The sequence below is a fragment of the Poecilia reticulata genome, linkage group LG4 (assembly GCF_000633615.1).
Source record: "Poecilia reticulata strain Guanapo linkage group LG4, Guppy_female_1.0+MT, whole genome shotgun sequence".
Lineage (NCBI taxonomy): Eukaryota > Metazoa > Chordata > Actinopteri > Cyprinodontiformes > Poeciliidae > Poecilia > Poecilia reticulata.
The window spans coordinates 12,369,292-12,395,044 of record NC_024334.1 but is presented as its reverse complement, the minus strand read 5'-3'; the positions used below and the strand labels follow the sequence as shown (position 1 = coordinate 12,395,044).

Sequence of the window (25,753 nt, the reverse complement as noted above, 5' to 3'; positions counted from 1 at the left end):
ACAGGAGGATGATAGGGCGGCAATTTTTTAAATGACTTGTTGCACGAACACACTTAATCAAGTGCGATTATAATTGCTTTTCCTTTTTCAGCGAAACAACGCTAATTGCAGTACTAGCGCAAAGTTTTGCGTACACACTGATTGGAACTATCTGCTTATTGTAAGTATTCTGGTTGCTTCTGGTGGAAAACTGATCTTGCTATATAAATTTTAAGGCTTTTTGAAATATTTTTATGATATTATACTGACTAACTTCAGTAAGAGCTCTTGTTTTAAGTCTTGATTGGAGTCCTCACTCCCTTATTCACTCCGACTTGCCATAACATAGAAACATTACAATGGATTTCTCATATTTGCAGGTGTAATTTCTCTTAGAACAATCATTCATGTTTTGCTTGCATATTGGTATTAAGTTATTAATACGTCTCTTCCTTCTTCCTTTGTGATCAGACTGCTGGTTAAAGAGTGACGAGTTGCAAACCTTCTGTCTCACCTTCTGATTACTTGTAATAACAGAGAAAGAGACGGTTGACGACGACAGTGTAGAGAGGAAGAAAACTTCCTCTCTACACTCTCGTGTGACTTTTCTAAACTTTCCAGACGTATAGTATTTTACAATATAAACACGGTGCCAAGCATTGGACAGAGAATGAAGACGGGAGGCTAAAAAAAAGAGGCAAATACCCTTCTGGTGGTAACGTATAAACTCGGAACCAAGACGCTGAGGTCTGTTGGTAGAGCCTTCCCGCTCTCCGATGCAGCACTGAAACTCCAGGGGGGAACTGTATGTTTCGGCTGTGTGTGTATACAGGTAGATTCTGTGTTGTTTGTAGGGGTGTGTGTGCACGCGTGTGTGTGTGACTGCATCTATAAGATTGAGACTCAGAAGCTGGGAGAACTGCAGGAGGCTCATCTGAATTCACTAATGCTGCCAGACTGGAGGGGGGTGTAGATGGTTAGGGAGGGAGGGGGGATCATGGAAAGACTTCTAGGCACTGACACCAGCAGGCTATTTTTAGACTTCCCCTTTTCATGGCGAAAAAGTGGGGAAAAGTAGGAACCCGATCAATAATTTAAAATGAAAAGATTTTGATGAATGCAGAAGAGTTTCATCACATTATCCCACTTGCAGTCTTGCAACAGTCTTCTTGGTGGCTTTTTGTTTGTTTGTTTGTGCGTTTTCTCCCTGTACTGTGCAATTTTATGGGTTGGCAGCTGGATTTATCTTCCTGTGATCACTGTTGAATTTTATTTCTAAAAATCTGTGGCAATTTTCTGCGCTTTTATGATGGACATTTTTATGAGGCCACAAAAATGTCCATCTGCACGGCGCTTCAAGCACAAAAAAAGAAGTTATTGTTTTTCATTCATACGAGTCCTGTCAAAACGTGACAGATGATTTAGTATATGCCGTATGCTTTGCACAGCAGATGGTGCAAGTGTATACTGTTGTACTCCAACAACTGCGTAAAACCTGATTTTCTGAGTCAAAGCACAATAATTGGCAGGTACTTATGTGTGTAATACCAGTGTGGCCTAGTTTAGCCCACAAACGAACAGGATTAGCTCAGCCTTTGCTTTAATATAGCTTTGGAGATGATAATCTGTGCTAGTCTGTTAAATTGGATTTCAGGGGAAAAAAAAGATGTTGACTTTTATGACATGTCATGATAGGATTTGAATGAGTATGGATTTCATTGACTTTTTCCCCTCGTCTCAAATTGAGATTTAATGTTTAATAAAAAAAGCACACCAAAAAAAGGAAGCACTAAGTTGGTGAGAATTCAGCCGACAGTCGCAGAAAAGTGATCATGTTTCGTTTTGGATTAGTGAACTCAGGCATCATTGCAATACACAATACCCACCCAAGATAAAAGCAGTTTATTGTAAAGCCTGGACCTCAAATTGAAGTTAGGATTTGTCTACTGAGGAGGAGGAAGTCAGGAGAAGCTTTATATAGGTACATTATCTTCGATACATAGCAAACTGGCACCATACTTGGAGATTTAGGTGTTCGGTGGTCATTCTGTGCTTATGTAATTTACGTTTAAATTGCACATGACCACTTGTGACAAAAATTACAGTTTAAAATGCAGAAATTAATTTGTCTCTGAATGAACTTCTCAAATAACAGTTTGAAGTAAACCACATCAGTTGACACAATAGTATATCTGAGATGCCTGAACACATGAGAACACTGTACAGAGAGGAAGGATTAAAACAGCTGCCTATTAACAGTCACACTTTTTTATTTTTAACAGAACACAGCTTTTACCCTAAAACATTTAGTGTTCCATTTATAATAAATACTGTACAACTCAGACAGAGCTTCACGCAAATTTTATACCACAATAGTCACAATATTGGTCATTTTAGACATCATAAGTTAAACACTAGAATAATGCATCAAATGTTTTACTCATCAGAACAATCTTAGTTGTTTTTTGAGAACTGTAGCCAGACTTGGACAGAGCCACTATTTATTTCCTCAGCTCTCAGCTGTGATGACTTCACGGAACAAGAGATAAATGGTTCTATTAAAATTATTTTTAGCATCCTCCTAAACATGCTAACTAGGTGATCAGTCAGTGAGGTTGTTTGAGGTATCAACAACTTTTAGCCTGGTGTGACCTAGTCAAGTTTATTTGTATAGCTCATTCTAAATTTATTTGAGATTTCAGAGTAATAAAATATATTAGCATAATCTAATGATCCTACTTGTTAGAACCCATCCTAGAATTTTTAAGTTGGTTTCCCTTTGGGTAATAATATAACTAGGACTGATCTGGAATGTATGAAATTCAGTGTATTGTTTGGGTTGAATTGAGATAAAGTATTTCAGTATTTACATTTAATGTGTTTAGTTTGTAAACACATTACAACAGTCCTTGAGATGACTGTTGTGGTGAGTTGGTGCTGTACACACATTAATCTAACTGAGTTTGATTTAACTTATTTGCAAGAAAATAGCAGCCCATTTTTTTTACATGTACCAAGCCTTTTTAACTATGTTATAAACTTCATCACTCCAAGTTTTAGATTGCATTTATTTGAATGGTGAGAAAAAAGCATGGCTTTGTTAAAGAATGAGTCCCAGTTACATTCTGGTTTCTTTGGGCCGGTGCCAGTTTAATACTATGAAAGATGAATGACAAAAGGTGAAAATGTGTTTCTCCCGCCTATTAAGAAAATCAGCCTCTTTACTGACATGATATGAGGACTGGTATCTGGACATGTAGGCTTCCCATGTCCTTTAAACCTTAATTTTGTGGTCAAGGCCAAATCCAAGAACAGCCAAGAGTACAAGCCGACTGTCTGTGCTGTCATTTCAGCTTTCATTCTTGATATTTACATGTCAACAGTGATGCCCTCAGGCTACGTCTCGCCACTCGAGGCTGCTCCTAGTTTGCCTAACATCAAACAATTACTGTAAAGACGAAGGCGTTTACACGCGTGTGGTACCCCTACTGACCCCTAATTTGGGTTCTGGCCTACTTTTTTAGGACGGAAAATAAAATAGGTCAGTCTTGATGCCTCTGTAAGTGTCCAGACCTTTTACCGTTGCAGATCTTCTAAATCAGTCTTTGTTTGCATATCTGCATAAAATCCCTCTCCTTCCAGTAATCATTAATGTGTCAACTGGACAGCTTGTTTTTAGTGAAATCTTTTGTTAAGACATTTCTTTTTTGTATTAAATCTAAGAGAAATGTAGATAAAGTGTTGACATTTAAGGCTCTAGTCAGTCTGGCATCACTTAAGTTAAACTGTTGTTCGTGTTCAGCTGTGGGAAATTAAAAGGTTTGATTTGCTTTGCACTGTTCTTTGAACACCCACAAATGCACCATTGTTGGAGCTTCAAATTTTCATTGCAAATTTTAGTGTGAACTTCCGTGTACAAAGTTATTAAGACATGTTTAGTTATTAACTGATGTTCTTGTATAAGGCAAAAATATTTAGTCATATTCCATAAATTATGGTTCTGCTGAGGCTCGTTTATAATATAAAAAAAAAACGGATAGGAACTTTAATGTGTTTAAGTTAATTACATTGATTTTAACGTGTTAATTTTAATTCAATATATCCCTTTATTTTGTTTTACATGCAGAGCAATCTTTCTGTCTTTTATATTGTATTCATTCACGGTCAAGAAAGCAAGAAAATGTCTAATCCCATATCACAGTTTAGTAAAATACATATATGCATGTGTCCTTCAGATTGAAGTTCATCTGATACATGAAATTCGATGGAGGCTGTTTACCTTCCATGAATCGGTTAACAGGACGGATCGTTCCTGCCTTCTACAATCTGTTGCACTGCATTTAAAACATCCACCACATTTAACCTTTTATTTGGAATTGCCATTCCAGTTGTGGTTTTTCTTAATCATCAAGTGTTCTTTTGTAAGTTTGACAAGTGCCTGATCAAGCCACAACCTGAAGCTCTTTGTTAGGAAGTAATTTTTTCTCTCTTTAATCACTTTTGCAATTGGAAACACATCTGCTGTGTTTGTGGTTGATGACTCCAACCGCCTGTAAAAGTGGAAAGAACTCTCCATCGAGTGAAAAGCTATAGTCCTTGATAATAATCAATAATCGCAAACAATTTTTATCTAAGATGAACTTTTCGGAGTTAGCTTGGAGCTTTGTCATTGTTTCATGGTCCTCTGGCTTACAGAGGCAGGGTCCTATCAGTTGTTTTACTTGTACCGCCAGGTGGAAACACTTTAATATACTGCTTCTCATTTCCTTCATCTTTTAAGATATTCCAGATTAGATTTACACAGCTTGAGTATTGTGTGGCCATTTTTAAAGCCATTTTCTCTTTAAGGCAGATGCTTCATCTTACATTTATAGCTCACTTGTGTATTTTTTATGTGTTTACAATAAATTGTCCGACTCAATGTCTGCATTTTTGTGTCCTTCAGATTGAGCATTTGCATAGTGTTTCCACAAACTCAGAGCAAAGTTTGAGTTTATGCTGTGCTCGTGCATAATTTTGCACTGCATGTTGTTTTACTCTGAAAAACTGTTGGCTTTTCAGGATTTCTCCCTGATTTGTCAAAAGTTTGAAAAATAGATTAATTACTGGTGTAAATAAAGTTTTAATACCTCACCTGTACAATTATATACTTCTTTGTATTTAATTTTTTTCCCTTCGGTTTTAGATTTACGTTAAGCTGAGCAAGCCAAATTTTAACAAACCCCCCCCCCCCAAAAAAAAACCCCAGCATGTTTACCTCCCTGTAAATGTCGTTCGTCAAACGTTGACATGCAGTAGTTTTCTGCCAAATTACGTGCAAGAGTGGATCATTCTTGTGTGTGCAAACCTGCATTTTGGTGATGTTTTGCCAGTGTTTTTCTGTCAGTCCATCAGTCCTGCAGCATGCTGAGGCCCCTGTGTACATGTTTGAGTTTAGGCAGTGTTGTACGCTTTTAACAGATCCAGGTATGTTGCCATCCCTGTGGAAGGATTGGCTGACTGACTCACTGACTGCCTGACTGAGAGCTGTCTGTCTGTCAGCCTTTGCATGTGAACTTCAAATCGCAGCTCGGCGGCACCGAGCATGTAGCCGCCAAAGGCAAGGCTTTACAGTGTCATCAGCGCCACGCGGCTGCCTCTGGGTGCTGTGCCATGTGACATTAACTGAGATCGATCCCCTCCACACCTCAAGGAGCTTCTGTGCTGCACACTGCGCTTTCTCTTAAAAACAGTCGTCTAACAAAGACCTCAGCAGCTTTTAGCAAATTACCAAGCAAACCCTTGAAATGTTCTGTGATAGACAAACACTAAAGGTGCATAATGGTTTAATAATCTTAATTAAATGGAGTGCAGCTTTTTTCAATATTTATTTAGCTGTTCTGTGAGGACTGTGGGAGGTTTGTTAGGACTTGTTAGTGAACAAGCCACATAATGAAGGAAAACTAACAAACAATGTGGTGAAGATTAGAGATTATTGATCGATCCAGTATTACTATCTGTATCGGTCTCGATTTTTCTATAGGGCAGTCATGATTTATTGTTTATTTTACATTTTCTTAAAATTCCTAATTGTACTTTGAACCATTTGAAAGAAAGTGTGTTGCAGTCTGTTTTTATACATGGTTTTTCTCAGTTTCTTTATTATTTATTCAATTTTCAAACAGGCACACCTAAGTTGGGAAAACCCCAACTTTAGCAACACATAGCTGATGCGGAAGGAGAGCAGTAATGTTTGTAGCTCTGGAGGCGCTACAAAGAACCACAGTTCAGGTGTGGATCATTCTCTCCACAAACAGGGCCTTCAAGAGTAATAAGGAAAAAACTAATTCTGAAATAAAGCCATAAGATGTCTTATTTGCAGTGTCATCTAGAGGACAAAGCAAACGTGTGGAAGAGACTCCTCTGATCAGATTAGAGTACATACAAAATGTTGTGTGGGTTGGAAAACCTGCACTGCACGAGGTGCACTAGGGCTGAAACAATTAATTGCAATAAATCGATTATTGAAATAATTGTCAACTAACTTAGTAATCAATTAATTACCCAAAGTACACAGGCTCTAAAAATGGTGGTGGCAGCGTTATGCAGTGGGAATCCTTATCTTCAGCAGGGAGAGGAAAGTTGGACTGAGTGGAATGGCAGATATTTGGAGCTAATAGAGAAAAATCATGGAAGATGCCTGCGGCTGAGGCAAGACAGAAAATCCTCCCACAGCTTCAGTGGACTAAATAACAAATGGATATTAAAGCATATTCATCTGTCAGAATGTCCTAGTCAAAGTCCAGACATAAATACTTTTGAGAATTTGTGTCAATACTTAAAAATGCATGTTCAAAGAAACTCTCCATTCAATGTTAGTGAAACGATGTAATTTTATAAAGAAGAGACTGGAATTTAAGTCTCTAGTCCAGTGGTTCTTAACCTTTTTTGAGGTACCGAACCCACCAGTTTCATATGCACATTCAATGAAACCCTTCTGTAGTGAAAAATAAAATTATTTTTCCCCCCCAAAAATTCCAGGCAGAGGGGTGACCAAACTAGAGTCTAGTTGGGTCACTGCAAGATCACTAAGTCTTCTTAAAAGGTAGAGTCTCTGAGGACAGTTCTTCAAAATATAGTCAGTGTTTTCAGCAAAGTTGAGCTGACTGTCCAGGAACGACCCAAGGTATTTAAAATTTGCCAGTTTCAACAGGTTGGCCATTGAGAGTAACTGGAATCACTTTAAGGTCTTGTTTAGATCAGTTAATTAGCTCTATATTCTGAAGAGAATGAAAAATTAATAATAAATAATAAAGACTTTGCGGTATTCTGATTTAGTAATGTAATTACATTAGTTGTGTTACCACCCCCACGGCACTAGAGGCAGTAGCAACCCCGAAAAGATGCGACTAAGGAGCAGATTTAGAAGTACACCGAAAGCTACAGAATTTGGTAAAAACTGTGAGCTTTGCTGAAGTTATTAAAGACACAAGTTCAAATCCATGCTGAGAGTGAAACTCCTTCAATCGGTGCTCCTCCGCAGCTCTGATTGGCTAAGCAATGTAACGTGATCCTCTGCAGCAAGTGATGGCAAAGCGGGGCGAGTCATCACAACTTTACACAAGTGTGTCTTTACCTCCGCGGCAGAGGCTCCGCCGAACCCCTGAGACCGACTCATCGACCCCCTGGGGTTCGATCGAACCCAGGTTAAGAACCACTGCTCTAGATGAACAAAGCAGGTAGAGAACATCTCCACAACATCTAGCAAAATATTATTCTACAAAGTATTTATTTGGGGGTTCTAAATACCAATGCACATCACATTTCTCAGATTCTTAATTTGTAAAAAATAAAATAAATGATGTATAATTTCCTTCAACTTAGTAGATATGGACAACTTTGTTGTCTGTATATTGAAGTTCAAGGGGTTTAAATACTTGCAAGGAACTGTGTATTATGCACAAAAAAAAAAATCATCCCTTTGTATATTAATGTAGTCACACCAGCTCTCTCCTTCACATTGCCTTTGCCTGAGTTCATAGAGCTGTTATTTGTCATTATTTTCATAGATGTTTTGATGAAAGCAGATGGTTGGAACATATGCAGAGACATATGCATTTACATAAAGACATGTTTTAGCTAACTAGCCAGCACCCAGCACTGTGTTTACTTGGTTGCACTCCGGCCAAAACGACGCAGTTTGCTCCTCTGTCACACATTTGTAAATAAAAATGCAGGTCATATCAGGTTATGTTGTAACGCTTAAGGCCTGAAACGCTACAGAGTGAAGTGAGCGGACTCTACCCGTAGAGACGCCGTTTTAGCTTATGTTCCTGTTTAAAGGAGGACCCCCTCCTCCTAACCAACACGCCGTGTGGTGGCTGTGTTGAAGATGCAGTCATGCGACGCTGGTGTTTGACATGATGTTGGACCAGTATGGAATCTGACTGGGAATATCAACGCTGATACGTGGTGATACAGAGAGGCTGTCACAAAGGTTGCATCCATATGCTGTGCCACTCATTCGTGAAGCTGTGAAATTGGGTTGCATCCCAACTAGCCTGGAGACAGTATCGCTTTCACTCCTCTCATTCTGTCTCTCTCACTCTCTCTCTCTCCMCCTCTTCTCCACCCCCTCTCTCTCTCCCTCTTTCTCTCAGCTCATCCCACTGAAGCATTTTTCTCACATTGCTGGGGAAGACGGAACAACTAATGTGGCATTAATAGGGTCACATCATCTCCATGCAGCTCGGTCTTTCTTCCCCTTCCAACTGAGACTGTTGTTTATCTTTTTCAGATGTATCTGTAGAGATGGCTTGGAAATCCCTCAGGCCAGCATCTCTCACATGTGAAGGCTGCCAGTTGGGTTTTTTGGCTGGCAGCTCAGACTCTACCTTAGAGGTTGTTTTTTTCTCTTTGTTTATTCAAATTTTTAAGCATTTGGAGGCAAATCTCATCACTCCTGTGAAAATGGAGACCTATTTATAGAGCTAATCTAGATCAGCTTTGTGATGCATTTGATGGCGCTTATCTAAAAAAAAAAAAAAAAAAAAGGTTTTATAGTGTTGGATATAACAAAAACTGAGAATTAAATAAAATAAGTATGGCAAATGGCTTGAATCCAGGTATGTTTTCCAGAGGACTGGGTTTTTCTCTCTCACTTTGCAGTCCTTACTTTAACAACATAGTGTGACCAATCGAGATTAGTAAACTTAAGGAGCATGTCATAGTTTTAAGATGTCTGAAAACATCCAAAATCAGCATGAAATGTAATGCCATTTGCAGTACGAGACGTGATAGGCAAATTGAAAAACCAGTTTTAAACGTCCCTGAGTGTGTTTTTCTTTCTGCTGTCCTTTGAAAGATGCCAGTTAATCTGCTTACTCCTTTAATTGTGAGCGGAGGGGCCGGGCCTCCTCCCGGCCAGAATAAGACTGCTGATCCAGAAGTAAAACGATGACCACCGCACTTATTCCTCGCTTTAGGTTGTTCAACCCCCCTTAGTTTTCTTTAGCCGCCCCTCGTCTCCGCCTCCTCCAGCGTTGCCTCCATCAGAGGGAAGAAAGCTTCTTCTTCTGACAATAGACATTTTTTGCCATATGTTGGCTTGACATCTTCATCAGGTTCACAGCAGGTTACCTTAGTTAACTTTCACTCCACTGCCTGATGGGATTTTCTCCTCCCGATTCTCCAGTCGGCCCCGGCTCAAAGTCTAGACGGCCTCCGAGGCAGAGTCCCTTTAGCCCCCTGTCCACAATGGCCGTATTGTGGATGCTTAGTAGTGCTAGCTTCCTCCAGTTATAGCAAACAGGCTAGTGCTAAAACAATGCTTTTGTCCAGGGGCATATGAGAGGGCCTAATCCACTACATACTGTGAAATAAGTCTCTGCCTCAGATGAGAGCGAGCGAGAGAAAGTGAGTGAATGAAATCTTTGCCAAGGAGGTTAGAGTGCAGCAGTTTAACCCCTGGCCACGAAAGAAGGAGGAGAGGAGGCAAAGGGAGAGGGAAGAAAAGAGGAACAAGAAGAGGCAGGCGCTACATCCCTTCATCTCTGCAACACGGATGGAAGAGAGGGGCTGCCGGTGGCTTTCTCAGCCTCTCTTCTCACCAGAAGAGCTGCTGTTCGCCATATGGGATTTGGCCTCCCTTAACAAACAGGCCTCCTATTCACTCACATTCAGTCGTCGATGGAGAAAAAAGTGCATTTTTATGCCTTTACAACACTGCATGGCCATGAGGGCTCCAAGTCTGTGTTTGATTCACATAGTATAGAGAATTATAAACCAAAAGCTTTCATCTAAATGTGTATTCACACTGGATTTAGAGTTGGCTCTTTTTGTGCTTCACTGAAGTCCCAGTTTTAAAGTGCCTCTGTTACTGCTAAGGTGATCATATAGAAGTACAGAGCACAAATCTGCCTCTGGTCCGTGGGCGTATTCCACGTTCATCATATGCTTATTCCAGTTGTTTGAAAAGGATATTTTTATCCAGCACTGTGTCAGTCAAAGTTAGTAGGCATGTTTTTTTCCTCTCTCTTTCAGTGACAAAATGACTTCAAGTTGAATAACTCGCTGTGCAGCGCTGGGCAGTGTGAGGTTTCTGACACACTGGTAAAATGTGCCAACTTTTTCCTCCAGCCAGCAGCATTAGGAATGACATCCTCTGCCAGCAGCTTCTTTTTAGCCTACTTGAAAATCCCAAGAAGCACAGATTTATGCCAAGGCGAACATGCCAACGTTTCTCATTTAGAGGCAACAGACAAAGATTTGTGGGGAAAATTAAAGGAAAGGGGGGTAAAACAGCAAGTTTATTTTGTCTCTAATCTTAGGGTAGATATACAGTAGATGGGTGAGATGGGTTGCAGTTAGAGATGCACCAACAAGGTTTATTTTAATCAATAGCAGTTTTTATTTACTTATTTATTGCATTAAAATACATGTGCATGACTGTTTTTTTTTTTTTTTGTAATTGTTTTTTCTCATTGTTTTGTAGCTTTTGCATATTATTTCTAATTACAGGCTCACCCTCTGGCTTTCAATGACAGGCGTGTTAAAAGTAGCCAAAACATTGATTTTTGAACCATATCAACCACCCAGGCCCCCTCCGCCCCTCTCCCCTCACCAGTATCTGTGTCATGGCTCATGGCTGCCGGATTGTTACCCCCACTGTGACTGGGGGAGGTCAGCCATGCTTGAAGCCCTCAGGGATCAATGGACAAGTCACTGTACTGTAAATACTCACTCCTGAGCTTGCTATCCATCTGTAAACACATATCTACTCATGCAGTACACATTTTCACACACGCTGCACGCAGGCACCAGCGGTCACTTCTTGAGCTTTTTCGTCACATTCGCCCACCTCGATTTTCCTGGGTGTGAATGCAGGAATCTAATCCTCAATAGGTGATTTCAATTCAATTCTCACCCATTGGATTTGTTTACGCCGCACCGGGGTGATATATGCTATAGGTTGTTTTCATTCTGTCAGTCTTGCTGCCACTAGTGTCACATAAAATTGACTGTTTTTATGCTGCATCCAACAGCTCTTTATAGATTGTGTCAGCTGTAGAAAATCCAATAAAAACATATTCAGCCTTTTTTTTGTTTTTGGCATTGATGGAGGTGACAGAGTATTTTTCTGAATAAATGTATAATGCAAGTAGGGTAGGGTTATGGTAAGTGTAAACGATGGATGTGTGCACAAGCAGCTGCAAAGAGGAGTAACAATGTGTGAAAAAGAACAAGAACCTTGTTAGAAAAGTATCAGTTCAATTCTGATGCGCATATGTTGTTCAAGGAAAGACTTTCGTATAATGCAGATATTTTGTAGAATTTCATATTTCCATTAACTGTACAGATTTATTTTTGAATACACAAGCCTGCACTTGTTCTCCAAAACTTCTGCTTTTCCAGTTTCGTAAGTAAATCTACCTTACCTAAGCTCTGTGTAAAAGTTTTAACAGACTAAATGAGGCATTTTCAGAGTTTGTGAGGCGGTGGAATGCAAGTTTCTGGAAACACAAAAATGGCTGGAACTCATAAAAAAGAACAAATGAGGCATTTTCAGCCCCGACTTGGACCTTTGGCAAGTTGAAACATCCACAGATGATTCAGGCTGCAAAAGAGAGCAAGATTTTCAGCAGGGTAACAGGAAGACTAGCCATATTTTGGCAAAGTTGCCCTTTTATTCTTTTTGATCTCTCTGTTGTGAAAAATCCTGTGTTTGGAAATGATGGTTTTCCCTTTGGAAAACTCTAGAATACCTGCTGTTTTAGTAAAGCTATCCACAAAATGCACTAATCACTAAAATAAGAAGCTAAAGACAACTCCAACATTTTCTCTTTGTTTTGAAATAATAGTAAAATGCTTCCTCACATGGTGGGATGCCATCTTTTCCTCAAACATAAATTGCTAATGTCTGCTCTTGGCAGTAGTTTGTGGACCATCAGGTCAAAGCAAAAATAAACTGATATCTCTCACAAAACTTGGATTTCAGTAAAATTTTACCTTTTAAACAGAAGAAACAGGTGACGTGGAGATTTCAAAATTGTGATAGCTAAATATTGAAGATCTGTCGTGGTGACATTTGTGTCCCCTGGCAGAGCAGCAGATATCTCTTCACCTCTGTAACCTTCAACTTTCAGCTTTAACCCCTTAAGTGTCCTTTCTCCAACCACCGTTCTCCCAGCACCTTCAACAGGGGGGGTGCATGAAGTTTGAAAAATAGAGGGGAAAAAAAGTCTGTTCCTGTGTAAAGGGTAGATATTATGAAAAATAAAAATTCCTATTTTGGCTTAAAATTACTGCTTAGTGGAAGAAAAAGAATTCCTTACTGTACTTTCCTTCTTATGCAAAACAAAAAACACATCAGAACATAAAGCCAAGATATTATCGAGTTGTTAAGTTATCAAGAAGTTATGTCGAGGCATTTTAAAGGTGGAGCATTAATATTCTATCTAACATTTATCAGAAAGAAAATTGTTGAAAGGACAAAGTTTAGAAACTTTGCTGATGTAATCATGACGTAGGCAGTGTATGCGTCAGACGCTTCATTGATTTGGTAGGAAACCACATAAACTTCTGAAGAGTTCCCTAAAGGTTCTCAGCAATCAGCTTTGCATGTTTCTGATACTGTTTTTATTGCGCCAGCTTCATAATCAATTTCAAATGTGTTTTTCAGTTGCATGATTTAAATGTGAAGTTCTGGATTAAACTCTACATGACAAAGTGGGTTGCTTCTCTGGGTCAGTTTGTCCGCCTGTCTGTTTTTTTCCTCCATCTGGAACCATGATTGTTAAAAAACGTGAGTTGGTTAAGAGAGAGATGGTGTTTTAGAGCCATGTTTGCTCAGTTTTGTTGTACCTTTTTTCACAACTTCATTTTGTGTTCAGTCACATTCTCAACATTGATGTCCACCATTTAAGCTGTGAACATGGTTAAAAGCATTAATCAGTAATATAATTATAGTGGTTCTTGTTAGTGGGACCCCCACACAACTTTGAGTGCTAAAAGCAGCCGCTCTGCACAACAAACCTCCATGTTCCCATCTCTTCTCAGGCTCTCTCTCGTCTCCAGACTTCCTGTCCCTCTTCATGTCTGTCATTCATCCCCAGCAAGCATCTCCATTCTCTCACCCACTAAATCACCATAAAATAGCCCTGACTGCGCCAGATCACAGGGTAGAAAGAAAGGGGGTAGTCATAGTTGGATTGCTGAGCTTTGAGGTCTGGTGTTCTTTTTTTTTTTTTTTCTTTTTTTTTACTGGGCCGCTCTTTTCAGGATGAGACCCATGAAATCATCCAATAGGATTACGTAAGGCACCACGGGTTCTGCTGCCGCGCCGTCGTGTACGCTGCCATTGTGTTTCTGATTCTCACAGACATCCTGGGTTGTTAGCCATGAAGCCTCTCCTAACACTGTGTGATTACATGTTGGCTTTTGATTTGATTTCTTCTATTGGCTTTTATTCACAGTTGTTTAAGACTGCTTCTTTTTAATTTCTTCTCATTCAGTTTGCTTTGAGCAGAGATGTAGACATGTTTATTTTTTACTCTGTAGTCCATCTGCGACAGTGAACTTGGCACGGAAAAGCTGGTCTGCTTAAACCATTGCTGTTCCTGCCAGGGTCACTGGATGAACTCAGAGCTGTGGAAGCCATGTTTACCAGATAACCCCCGTGTTCAGACTATAGCTGGGCGCTCGCCTGCTCTCGAACACATGGCACAAACTGGTTCTATGGTGTGAAAACTCAAAAACACGTTAATATGAATGTGAAACTGCTAATTATTTCCTGTGTTCCTTTCTCAAGTTTTTAACTTTGTCCTACTGAAACTGATTTAAGTCTATTGTCATTTTTCTTTACCAACTATAATAAAGTATGATATATAAGAACTTGAGCATTAAAATATATATTTTAAACAATATTTTAATGCTGCAGTTAAGTGGGTAATTTATAAATATTAGGAGCAAACCTAATATTTACCCACCATGCACACCTGTTGTAAAACAGGATTTCCTGTTATTTTATAGTAAAAGCAAAAGACTGATAAAGCTTAAAATGGAATTAGAGAGCAGTGTAGCTGGGCTTTATTTTAATCAACCTTCCTGTTATCCGCTAAAAGTTCTGCCCTCTCTAATTGTGTGGCAGCAGGAATGAAGAAAATGCTGTTTCCTAAGGTCTGATTTTTGAGCTTTGGACCGGCTAGTTTTGGTGACCTTTCAGTTTCCCATTCCCCTTTTTTTTCCCCCCTCTTTGCCACTGTCTAAGTTAAGAAAATTCTGTAAATTTAGTTACTTTGACTAGTCTCAAAGTAACTAAATTTACAGAAATTTAGTTATTTTGAACAAATACTGTTTTATTTGTTCAAAACAGTCATAAATTCCCACAGAGTTTCACCCACTCACTCAGATGATATGTGCGAATATCCAGAAATGTCTTATTCACCTGATCAGCTCCTACTGTTCACTCAAAACATTTGGATAATGGTGTTTACCAAAACCAGCTAAGCGAACAAAACAGTATTTATTGTAAGTAGGTAATTTACTTGATCTGCAAATCCAATGATAATCCCGTTTAATCTCTCATTTATGTTATTCTGTTGTTTACTGAAAATAGAAATCAGAACCCTTTTATAGTAATCGACCTTTTGGTTTAAGATTTACATCCCAGCAAAACAGCAAAGCTTGCATCAATGTAGGAATAATTAAGCAAATAAACCAGTGTGTTATTGTGACTTTGTTAACCGTGCATGATTCGGTGTATAATATCAGCTATCATATCTACACTGAGGATATAGATTTGCATATTTACAACACAGTCAGCCTAGATACTCTCTTGTCTTTCAGTGTGCGCTGCTCCATGTGAGTGTGTGTGCATGTCAGCGTATGAGTGTGTGTGCGTGCACAGGCTCGCAGCAGCCACCCTTGCCCCCACCCCTCTCATTAATATGTATGTGATCTGAGGCAGCTAGCGAAGACGGTGTGTTTCTCACCCGCTGATTAATGCTGTCTGTCAATTACCTCTAGATCCAACCGTGCTGTGGAGCTTCCCCCAGGACCACACAGACCAGGTTGGAACACACTCTGCTTTTTCTTTTTCCACTCTCTCCAAATCTCTCACTCGTTCAGTGTTACAGACAACCTCTACCGCCAACACCCCCTCCTCCTCCTCTGCCGTCTCTCTTCCTTTTTCCTCACGCCCGAACTCACCCTGCCTTCCTGTGGTAACCTCCCCCAGCACCTATCACCACCACCGCTCTCCTTCAGGTGCTTCCTCTCCTCCTCCTCCTCCTTCTCCTCATCCCCACCATCCTTCTCTGCCTGACTGTACGTCTGTGGTTGGTAATGAAAAGCAGTGAGCAGGTCTTCAATAAATGGTGAATCTGTAATTATCATGCATCCGTGACAGGAATGCACACCTCTATTTTCTCCCCCCTTTTTTTCTTTCCCTCTCCATCTCTTTTTTTTGCCTTTCTCTTCATTGCTCCTTTTGTCTCGTATTTACTGTATTTAGTTTCAGTCTGAAATACATTGTTGTCTTTATAAAACAGTTTAAGGTAAGTATTTTCTACTTTTTCCTGCAAATGAAATATTATTAAAAATGTATGTAAATGATCTTGTTTGCTGAATTTGTGGATTATTTTTGTGAGCCATACATAGATCAGAGATTTTCTTCATTCATTTTAGCCAATTCTGATTTTTCTTTAGGAACTATTTAATTAAATGTATATAAAATCATAAAAAGTGTTAAATTCATGCATCTAAAATTAAGGTCTCAAAATATATTAAACTCGATGGAAACAGTAAGTTGGCCTTTAACTTGTTACTACAGTTAAAATGTAACCATACCATAAGACTTAATTTTTTTTCCACAAGATCATTTGAAAATAGTGAGTGTGACAAACGTAATATTTGAGAAGAAAAGTTCTAATTTGCTGTTCTGTTAGATTGTTAAGCTATTCATTCAATTATTGAACCTTAGAGCTGCTTTTTAGTCGTCTTTACGTGATGATTGCTTGTTGTTTTCTTTCTTTGACATGAAACTAAAACTAAAAATGCTTTAGATGGTAACAACTTCCTCATCAGGGTTTTGTTACCTGCATTCACTGAATGTGTGTGTGGGGGGCGGGGGACAAGTTTCTAGCTTACAAGAAGGCGTTATATGATCAGGCTCAAAATCTTAATAAATATTTAAAACTATTAAGTTTGGGTGACATTTTATGCTTCTGATTCTTTGTCGTCCAAAGATTCACTGAACTGATGTGATGTATCACAGTAAGCTCTTGAGCCCTCCGACCTGCTACATTACAGCTCATAAAAAGATACAAATAAATCAAGATTAATTTACACATACCATATATCTGTTACAATCATGATCATTAATTCAGTTATGTGCAAATCAGTGAAGAAAGAATGATGCATAATCCTGGGATTTTCTTCCACCGCTGTTTTGTTTCAGTATTTACCTCTGTTGCCTCCTGTCACTTCATTTAGCTGCACTTACCATTGTTGAACATGAACTCGGCATCATTATATTATAAACAACTAAATAGGACCCAGGAACTAAATTATCCTTCATGCCAGTCACAGATTTTAGCAGCTGTCTCGAGGGGACGGTAAGCGCTCTTGATTTGATCAAATTTTATTTGAAAGGCCTGCTCTTTCCCCCCCAAGAAAAATATTCCGCCTCAGCAGGGTGTCTGTTTTATTTTCCCTGTCTGAATTCACCTCCAGAGCAAAACACTTTAGATCCAAGTTGATCAGAATGATCTCACATGCTTTAATGCAGGAGTATATTAGTATAACTGTGTAAGCAGCACATGAGGTTGAATCAGACTCCTGTGCTTCATCAGCATGTGACAAGTCCTGATCTGTTGTTTGTGGGAGAATTTCAGTGTTTGCACTGGTGATAAAGTGATGTAGCATATTACATTCATAATATCTACATCCTATACTAATACTATAATTACAATTTAAATGAAAAATAAACAATACTGTTAGTGGGGGAATTGTAAGAAAGTTGCAATGTGCATATCCTTGAACCAATGCTTAAACCATGTATTTCAGTGTTTAGTCTTCAGCATGAAGTCTTTCACCATAATAAATCTTAAACTGTCAATATTTTCTCACTTTTACTCTAGAAAGCTTTGGAATGTGAAGACCTTTCCAGTTCACACCCCTGAATCAGATTTAATTCTGAATTCTGGCTAAGGCAATTCCCAAACATCACCTTTCCTTTTTTTGTTTATTTGGATGTAAGCAATAAAAGTTTATTACACCTGTACAAATACCTAAATTCAAGCAGAAGAAAAGCAACTACAGAACATGAGGTTGCTACAACCTTTTACCCAGATAGAAAGGTTGAGTAAGAAAATGTCATGAAAATCCAAATAGTAAGCAAAGCTACATTTTAGGTCAGTCAGATTCAAGGTAATCAGTTGGTATGTAAGACGTCAAGAAGACTGAAGGCTTAAGTACAAATAGAGGTGTTCTTACCACCTGTGTCTAATATTGTGTTTCTGCCGCGGTGTCTTTACCTCCGCGGTAGAGGCTCCGCCGAACCCCTGAGACCGACTCATTGAACCCCTGGGGTTCGATCGAACCCAGGTTAAGAACCACTGCTCTAAGTAGATCAAGCTGATATTGGTGGCTAATTGGTCAGGCTATCTTGGTAGGCTATATCTTACCATGCCTGGTAAGGTAATCAGTTTGTAGTTTCAAAATAGCATACAATTAGAGAGATGGGCGGCACTAATGTTTCAACATCATGAATTTCTCTTTCTTGTAAATGGGGAAAGAAGTGCAAGGAGCCCCCTTTCAGCCAGCTGACCGGCAGTCCAGAGGTAAAGGTTTGGGGAGAGGCAGTGCAGTTTTTCCCTTATCCACTACACTGCTGTGTGAAAAAGGATTTTGAACTCTTTGAGTGTTGTATCTTGGTACCAGTGAGCATCACATGCTTAATCTCTATGGGTTTCGTCTAAGTGCAGCAAATAGCAAAAGAAAACCAAACCATGCAGGTTTTTATTCAGCTAAAAGTGGCCAGAGAACAGAAATCGAAGTATTTGACAGATGACTGTAGAAATAAATGTGCAAGGTAACGTAAACAGGTTCAAAAAACACCCGCTGTAGTTTACACAGCAGTCTGGCACTTAGGTTTAAACAGCTCTACTGCTTCTCTGATCCACTTTGAGGAATAAACAGACTTGTAGAAAGATGCTTCAGGCAATTTATATCTGCCCCACAAGAACCAAGGCATGCTATCAGAATAAGACATAAAGAAAAGAAAACGGTTTGAGATTTATACATATCTGAATCTAAGAAAGATGTGTTTGCGTTTACGTGAGCCTCATCCGTCTTGTATCTCCAGCATCCCCACTTCTCTTTCAGTCAGTTGTTTGTGTGCATAAGACGGTCCTTAAGTTGGCTAGTTAGTGTGCTGTGTACAAAGGGATTGGTCTCTTTCCCTCATATACATAAAGGCGGTATTCACAGGCCTCATTACCAGGATTAGGGCTCTTTTCCTCCTTTGTGGAGCTGAAGGCTGGAGTCCTCTAGCCACAGTCTCTGTCTTCTGTGGCCTGAGCTGGCCAGCATATGGCAGCAGCAGCCAACAGTCTCTGCAGAGGGACTCAGAGCTCAGAGCAAGGCCTCCTTTTGTTTAGGCCGTTATTGTTGCGCAGCGTAATGACATTTGTAGGCCGTAGGATCGAGGTGGAGGGGTTAGTCTTCCCCAGGGGAGGGAGACGGAAAGAGGGAGGAAGACAGAGCGGGATGGAGGGAGGGAAGGCGTGTAGACAGACAGGAGAGTGGATTATGGAAATATGAATTGATTTTCTTTTTCTGTTCAGTGGTAGAATAGAAAGCTCAAAGGAGAACAGACTGCAGGCTGGCTGACACGCCGGGGTGGTGCTAGGGAAATCTGAAGTGAGAGGGGCTTGCTGCCTCTTTCTCTCTTTCTCTTCCTGTTTTTCCTCGTCTTTCCCCTCCTCCTTCCTCTTTTCCTCCTTCAGCCCTCGAGACTCTCGATGCCCTGGTCATCTACAGATGCCACTTGGATAGAGATGGAAAGATGTAAGAGAGAGGGAGGGGAAAGGAGAGGTGGCTAAAGCATATATTTGAATCATAAGAGGGTTTTTTTCTCGTCTTTTTTTATGTTTTTGCAAATGAAGCAGACAGATGGAAATCTGTCCGTTTTCTCTTAGATCTCATCCCAAAGTTGTCGAGGGGAAATCGGCAGACAGAACAGACACAGGATACAACCAGCTACATCTAGCTAACCCCTGCGTGGCGTATGCAGCGCTGGTGGCCGACTTCTCCCGTGAAGAACAGATGACGATACGATAAACACTCTGCAAGCTTCACAAACAGAGGATCTTTTGAAGACTAAGGCTGTTAGTATCTCCTCAGTAAGATGTCCACACAAACATACACTAATGCAAATAGCTGTATGTTTGTGCTTAAAAAGAAAACGGCGTGATTGGCTTCAGGGGTGTTATTTCCCCCTAGTCTGTGATTATGTTTCACAGTTAGTTTTCAGAGTGAAATACACTGATTAGATGTAATATTATGGCCACTGATGAGTTGATGCTGCTTTGTGTAGCCCAGTAGCTCAAATTGACAGACATTAATGCTGGTTCTGATAGAGAAATACGCAAATACACAGGCCTCATTACCAGGATTAGGGCTCTTTTCCTCCTTTGTGGAGCTGAAGGCTGGAGTACATATTGTTGCATTTGGGTCACCAACAACAACCTGCATGAAACTATCACTGCTGGAATCTGGAATAATAGGATAAAGATCAATCTAATTTTGTTTTACATCAAGAGTACGGCTAGTTTTTGTGTATTGCTTGCCTGGAAAACACATGGCACCAAGCAAAAATGGTTCAGGAATACTTTGACTTAGTTTTTAAAATGATTAGAAACCTGAAGATATTTGACATGCTTAAAAAAGAACCGACATAAAAACTTAACTCTGCTTGTTTTTATAGGCTTTCAATGTCAATCTGTTTTAAAATAATAAAGTATCTCTTAATGTTTGTTCTCATCCTCTTTGTTCAGTTCTTTCTTTTTACCTTCATTTTATTTCCATGCATATGTATTCATCTTTGGGTTTACTGTATTTTCCGCCTTGCGTGGTCATCAACCTCCTTACTTCCACAATCCTTATCCTTTTGCCTCACAAAATACTGCTACAAGATATTGCAAATGCAAATTACACACAAATTACATTTATTTTTCTACCAGTCTGGTAGTATCAAGGGAGGAATAAAGGAAATATTGAATTATAAATAGAATTCACTCCAAGGCCCCACATGAACTGTAAACTAAAGTTGATGTTAACTCTTCGTGGCTATTCCGCACATTTTACTGTAATAAGGAACCTTTGATCTTGCTGCTGCATACTGCGCCGAGCTGACTGTACGAGACGCTGCTTTCATTTATGCCAAGGTTGCATGTGAGGGTTCGATACTAAAGAAATATCTCTGCTTTGATATGGACACGTACGGCTATGTATAATCAATTTGTAAAGCTTTCCAAAATCTCCCAGTTCCTTTTATAAGCAATTGTTGACTTCCTGTCATGCAGCTTTATGATCTCAGCGAATTTAGAATATGAGGGCTCTGCAGGGAGGAGTCATTGACTTTATCAAAGAAATTGTTCATATGTTTGGAAAAACAGGCCTGTAGCTCTTATTTAAGACATGCTGTTTAAGTTTTACATTGGATTTAATCGTCCTAGAAGGATAAATGCTTCCTTGCTTCTTTAATCATTAAATTCTTTTCTGATTCAAAGAATTCAGAGTTTAATCGAGGATCCAAATAAACACTTGCTAAGTGGTAAATACAAACAAATTAGATCACACTGTCCGCTTCTACCTCCGACTGTCCCAGACCCGGGCATTTTGGCAATAGAAACGTTTGATCCAACTACAGTTATGTTGTGAAATGCTCTGCATATGCTTACCTTTTTTGCCTGTGTTATCAATTTTATTATATTGTTTATCTATTTCTGTTTAGAGATGCAAGTTATTGATTAATTCATCTAAAGTTGATTGATTTTATTAATTGACTACTGATTAATTGATAAATGACAATTTTCCTAAAAAACCCTGAGTATTCTCTTTTCTATGGGGATGACTGTCTTTCCATAACACAAACGGCTGTTTTCATAATATACTGGATTTAAGAGCACATAATATTTTTTTAAAATATTGCCAGCTGTATTAAATACTGATTGAATAAACAGAGAATTGTCGTTTTCTCACTTTATTAACCCAAGACATATTTATAAAATATGACAAAACGAGAATTTCTTAGGTCGTTGAAAAGAAAAGATGAAAAGAATAAAACGTGACGCATTAATCCCACATGAACAGAGAGATATTCACGGCAGACTTTACTTGCCACCCCATGCTAATGAAGTGGACAGAAACTGCTTGAGCGTGTTGGGTGTTTACATTTCTAAATAGGACCTCATAAAGAGCATTTTGCATCCCACACCAGACAATGTTTGAACTGTTTCACTTTCCTGTTGAGGGACGCACCCTCCGCCATCTTTGTTTCACTAACAACTGGCTCCATGACCAGTGGCGCCCTCTTCAGGGATGTGGCCAAACTGGAACACTAAAAGAAGGTCTAAACAGATGTTATTAGCTAATCGATTGGATTAACTAATAATAATCAAACTAATTTTAATCTAGCAAATCAGTAATCGACAGTTATTCATGATTAATTGTTTGCATCCCTATTTCTGCTGTTGCATTATTTTGTCTATACCACTAGCCACCTTCATTAGATGTGGCTTGAGGCCAAACTGGGTTCTTGTAGTTCTGTAAATCCATTACAAAAGCTTAATGTGTCATCAGCCAGACAGAAACACTGAGAGACGGACAAAGACAAGTAGAAGAAAAGAGGAGGGCGGTCTCTCGAGGCTTCGTCCTCAGTAGCTCTGAGAGCTGCTCTGACACCATTCTCCATCAGGACAGTCTGGCTGACACGCTGTGATTGGTGGCTGCAGCTCTGTGGACTGACTCTGGATGGGGGGGATGCAGGAACGGGGGAGGGGGGAGGGGGGTCGATGGGGTTGGTGAGGAAGAGGTGGTCTGAGGGAATGAGGTAATGGAGAGGAGCCCGTGGACATGATTGGTGACTCTGTCCCAGAGGGAGTTGAGTGTTGACCCTGAGGAGAGAAGAAGATGGAGGGTGAGATGTGTTGGTGGAGGAGTCCATGTGGGTGTGCAAAGGTTGGGTAGCATGGGGTCACAGATACTAACCTGAACACAATGATATGTGAGCCTCAGATGATACGCTGCACAGCACCCAAAGGAAGCAGGTGCAAATAAAACAATAGGTGCAAGAAAATGTTGTTGAAGTGGTCAAAGGGAATGTTTGCAGTTAAAGGAAATCAGCTAAGGTTGTTTACTGGAGGTTGGAGGTTGAGTGACTTTGGTAAGATGAGAGCTATGCAAAATTAAATAAAGATATTTAATTTAAACACCATATTTCAAGTCTTGCCACAGATTTTAAAGGTGATTTAGACTAGCCCTATGCTGCAAGATACCTTTTGTAGCTCTGGCTGAATGGTCAGTGTCATCCTGCTAGAGGGTGACTAAAGATATGTGTTGGTATCACCTGACCAAAGCACCTTCTCCCACAAGGTTGCTTTGTCTTCATGGCTTGTGACAAAGAACAGTTTAGGGTTCTTATGAATTTCCTTTAATAAGACAGAAAGCCAAAGGAAGCCATACCTGCACCACTACTCCTTAAATAATAGTTGTCTTGTCAACGGATTCTCCCACCTGAAGTGTGGAGAGTGTGGAGTTACTGTTTTTATTTGCATGAAATATAGAAAGTCAATGTATTGTTTTCCTTTTTCTTCAAAATTTACTTTGATTTGGTTTATCACATAACATCCTACATACATCAAAGTCTAGTTGGAACACACAATGTTTAAAATGTGTGAACATTTGAACAAGGGAATAAAAGAGACATGTGGGACATTAAGGGCACCTGCAGCCACTAAACAATATTGGAAAAATTAAATAAGAGAGGGACCTGAGAGATCCATTGTTCTTCACAGAAGCCATTAGTTTTAAGCTAATGGCTTTTTGAAAATTACTTGTTTTCCTTATGTTATTGCTATTTTAAAAATGTGAATTTGTGGAACTAAATGCCTGAAAATCTTGTTTAAAAAGCTACCTGCCATCTCTAGACACTGGTTCCTTTGAGTCCCCTCAAACTGTGACACTGTTGAGTATAAAATAAAGCAACGGCATCATGGTATGAGGTATGGGAGGCTGGTTTGGAAAAAAAAAAAAAAAGGATCCTGTCTTACCCCTCTGTGTTTTCATGTGTTGAGAGGTCTAAATGTGTGTGTATTTGTTTATGCCTATGATGTCTCGGTGTGTCACAGGGTCTTGTCTTTCCCCTTCACTGCATCCTGACAGCAGTGTCAAACAAGGCCTCATATGATCTCTGTATGTCTTTGAGAATATATCTGTGTATGCGTCTGGGTTGATATTGTTTTTATTCTTCTCCCTAACCCTTTTCACCTAAGATCCCTGAGGTGTTCCAGGGTCCTGCCTAATGGACAGTCTCGCCCCGCTAAGCTGGCCTTTGACTCGGGCACTGAGCTGGATGCCTAACTACGCCCCGTTGTTGCTCATGGGTCCTGATTGCGCTGACCTCTGGGGCTGGCTTCCTGGGAGAAGAAGGGTGGTGGAGAGGGAGAAACAGAGCAGAGGAAGTACTTTTACGCCCCGTTGCTCACATCTCTCTAACATCAACCAGTGACTGGCAGAAAAGAAAGTGGGAGTGTGTTTTGGCAGAAGAGAGAGGAGCCGTTATCTGCTTGTGTTTCCCAAGCTGCAGGTGAACAGGAGATTAACCAATGCGTTTTCTGGTTAAGGAATCCCTGGATGCATGTAATATTTAAAGTTTTCTTTAAAAGAGAGCTTTAATGCAATTTCTTGTAGCACAACAGTTGGGCTTTTCAACTTGGATGATGCCAAATCTTTAGGCTTTCTTTTTAATATTGATAAAATAAATTACAACTCAACTGACAGGATCATTTAAATTTGAGCCCTGTTCATAGGTACACATTGCTGGTACATGTTTGACCCTCTTTTGTCTTCAAAATAACTGTGGCTCTTTGCCCCACAGAATCAATAAAGAGATGGAGACATTTAGACATTGATCATTGATAACATGATTGGATCATTCAGTTGCTGCATATATATATATCAGCTGCACATCAGTGATGGGATGCACCACATCCTGAAGGTGCTCTATTATATGGAGATGGCTTTGTGTGATGGTGTATCGCCCTGTTGGAAGCAGCCGTTAGAAGAGGAGTTAACTGTCCTTCAACAAAAATAGGTAGGCTGTGCCTTTACACCAGACATCCCTAACCTCTGGGACTTGGACCACCGCTGGTCTGTGGGTTGGTTAGTTCTGGCCCTATTCAGAAAATTTAATGTTTTGTAACTTTAGTGGTGTTGATTATTAAACTGTGAGTAGTTTCATTTTGAAAAACCGAAAGTATTTGACACATACAACAACTGAGACGGTTCAAGATGACAAGAATGTGAGCTGACATGGACCTGGGAGCATTCAGTCCAGTACAGAAACTAGTTGTATGTCACCCCACCCTCAATCTAGCCAGTTAAAAACACATAAGCCAGGTTGTATAGTTGGAAACTCCTCAATTAAACAGGGCTTACTTGATATAAAGGAAATATTCAACATCACCAGTTTGAACCTTTGATACAAGGGAAAATGTGTCCTTACTTTCTCTACCATCTGAATGTTGCAGCCAAAATTAATTAATTGGACCAGTGAACAATTTTCCAATCATTATTTTTCAAATTTGGTTGAGCCTTTGTGAATTGTATGGTAAGTTTGGTGTGATTAGCTGACAACAGTGGCCTTCTGTGACTGTGTTAGGGTTAGTTTGTTGTGTATTCAGCAGTAATATTCCAGAAACTTTGGCATTAACACGTGGTTGTTTTAGCCACTATTGCACATACCAGTCTGCCACATCAGACAAGCTGCAGAACTGTGACTCAGAATATTTTCTTTTGTTTCAGGACATTCTCTGTAAAAGTGAGAGATGGTTATCCATGAATATCCTACTGGATCTGCATTTTCTGAAATTCTCAAACCAACATTCATGACATTCTCATGTCACTTAAAGCTCTTTTCTTACCTTCTCTGCTTGATCCTAAGTTTGAAGTTGTATAGGGCTACCTAATATACCTAATAAACTATCCATCTGCTTTTATACTCTGGGTTTTG

General features: G+C 39.7%; 1 protein-coding gene across 2 annotated transcripts in view; it reads left to right on the top strand.

The window, feature by feature from the left end:
• dennd1b (DENN/MADD domain containing 1B) overlaps window positions 1-25,753 on the top strand; it is a 139,229-nt gene that overhangs the window by 11,648 nt on the left and 101,828 nt on the right. For both annotated transcript variants that reach the window (XM_008406565.2, XM_008406566.2), the window contains exon 3: window positions 15,484-15,527. In XM_008406565.2, coding sequence (XP_008404787.1) covers window positions 15,484-15,527 — 44 coding nt within the window. The remainder of the gene's footprint in view (window positions 1-15,483; window positions 15,528-25,753) is intronic.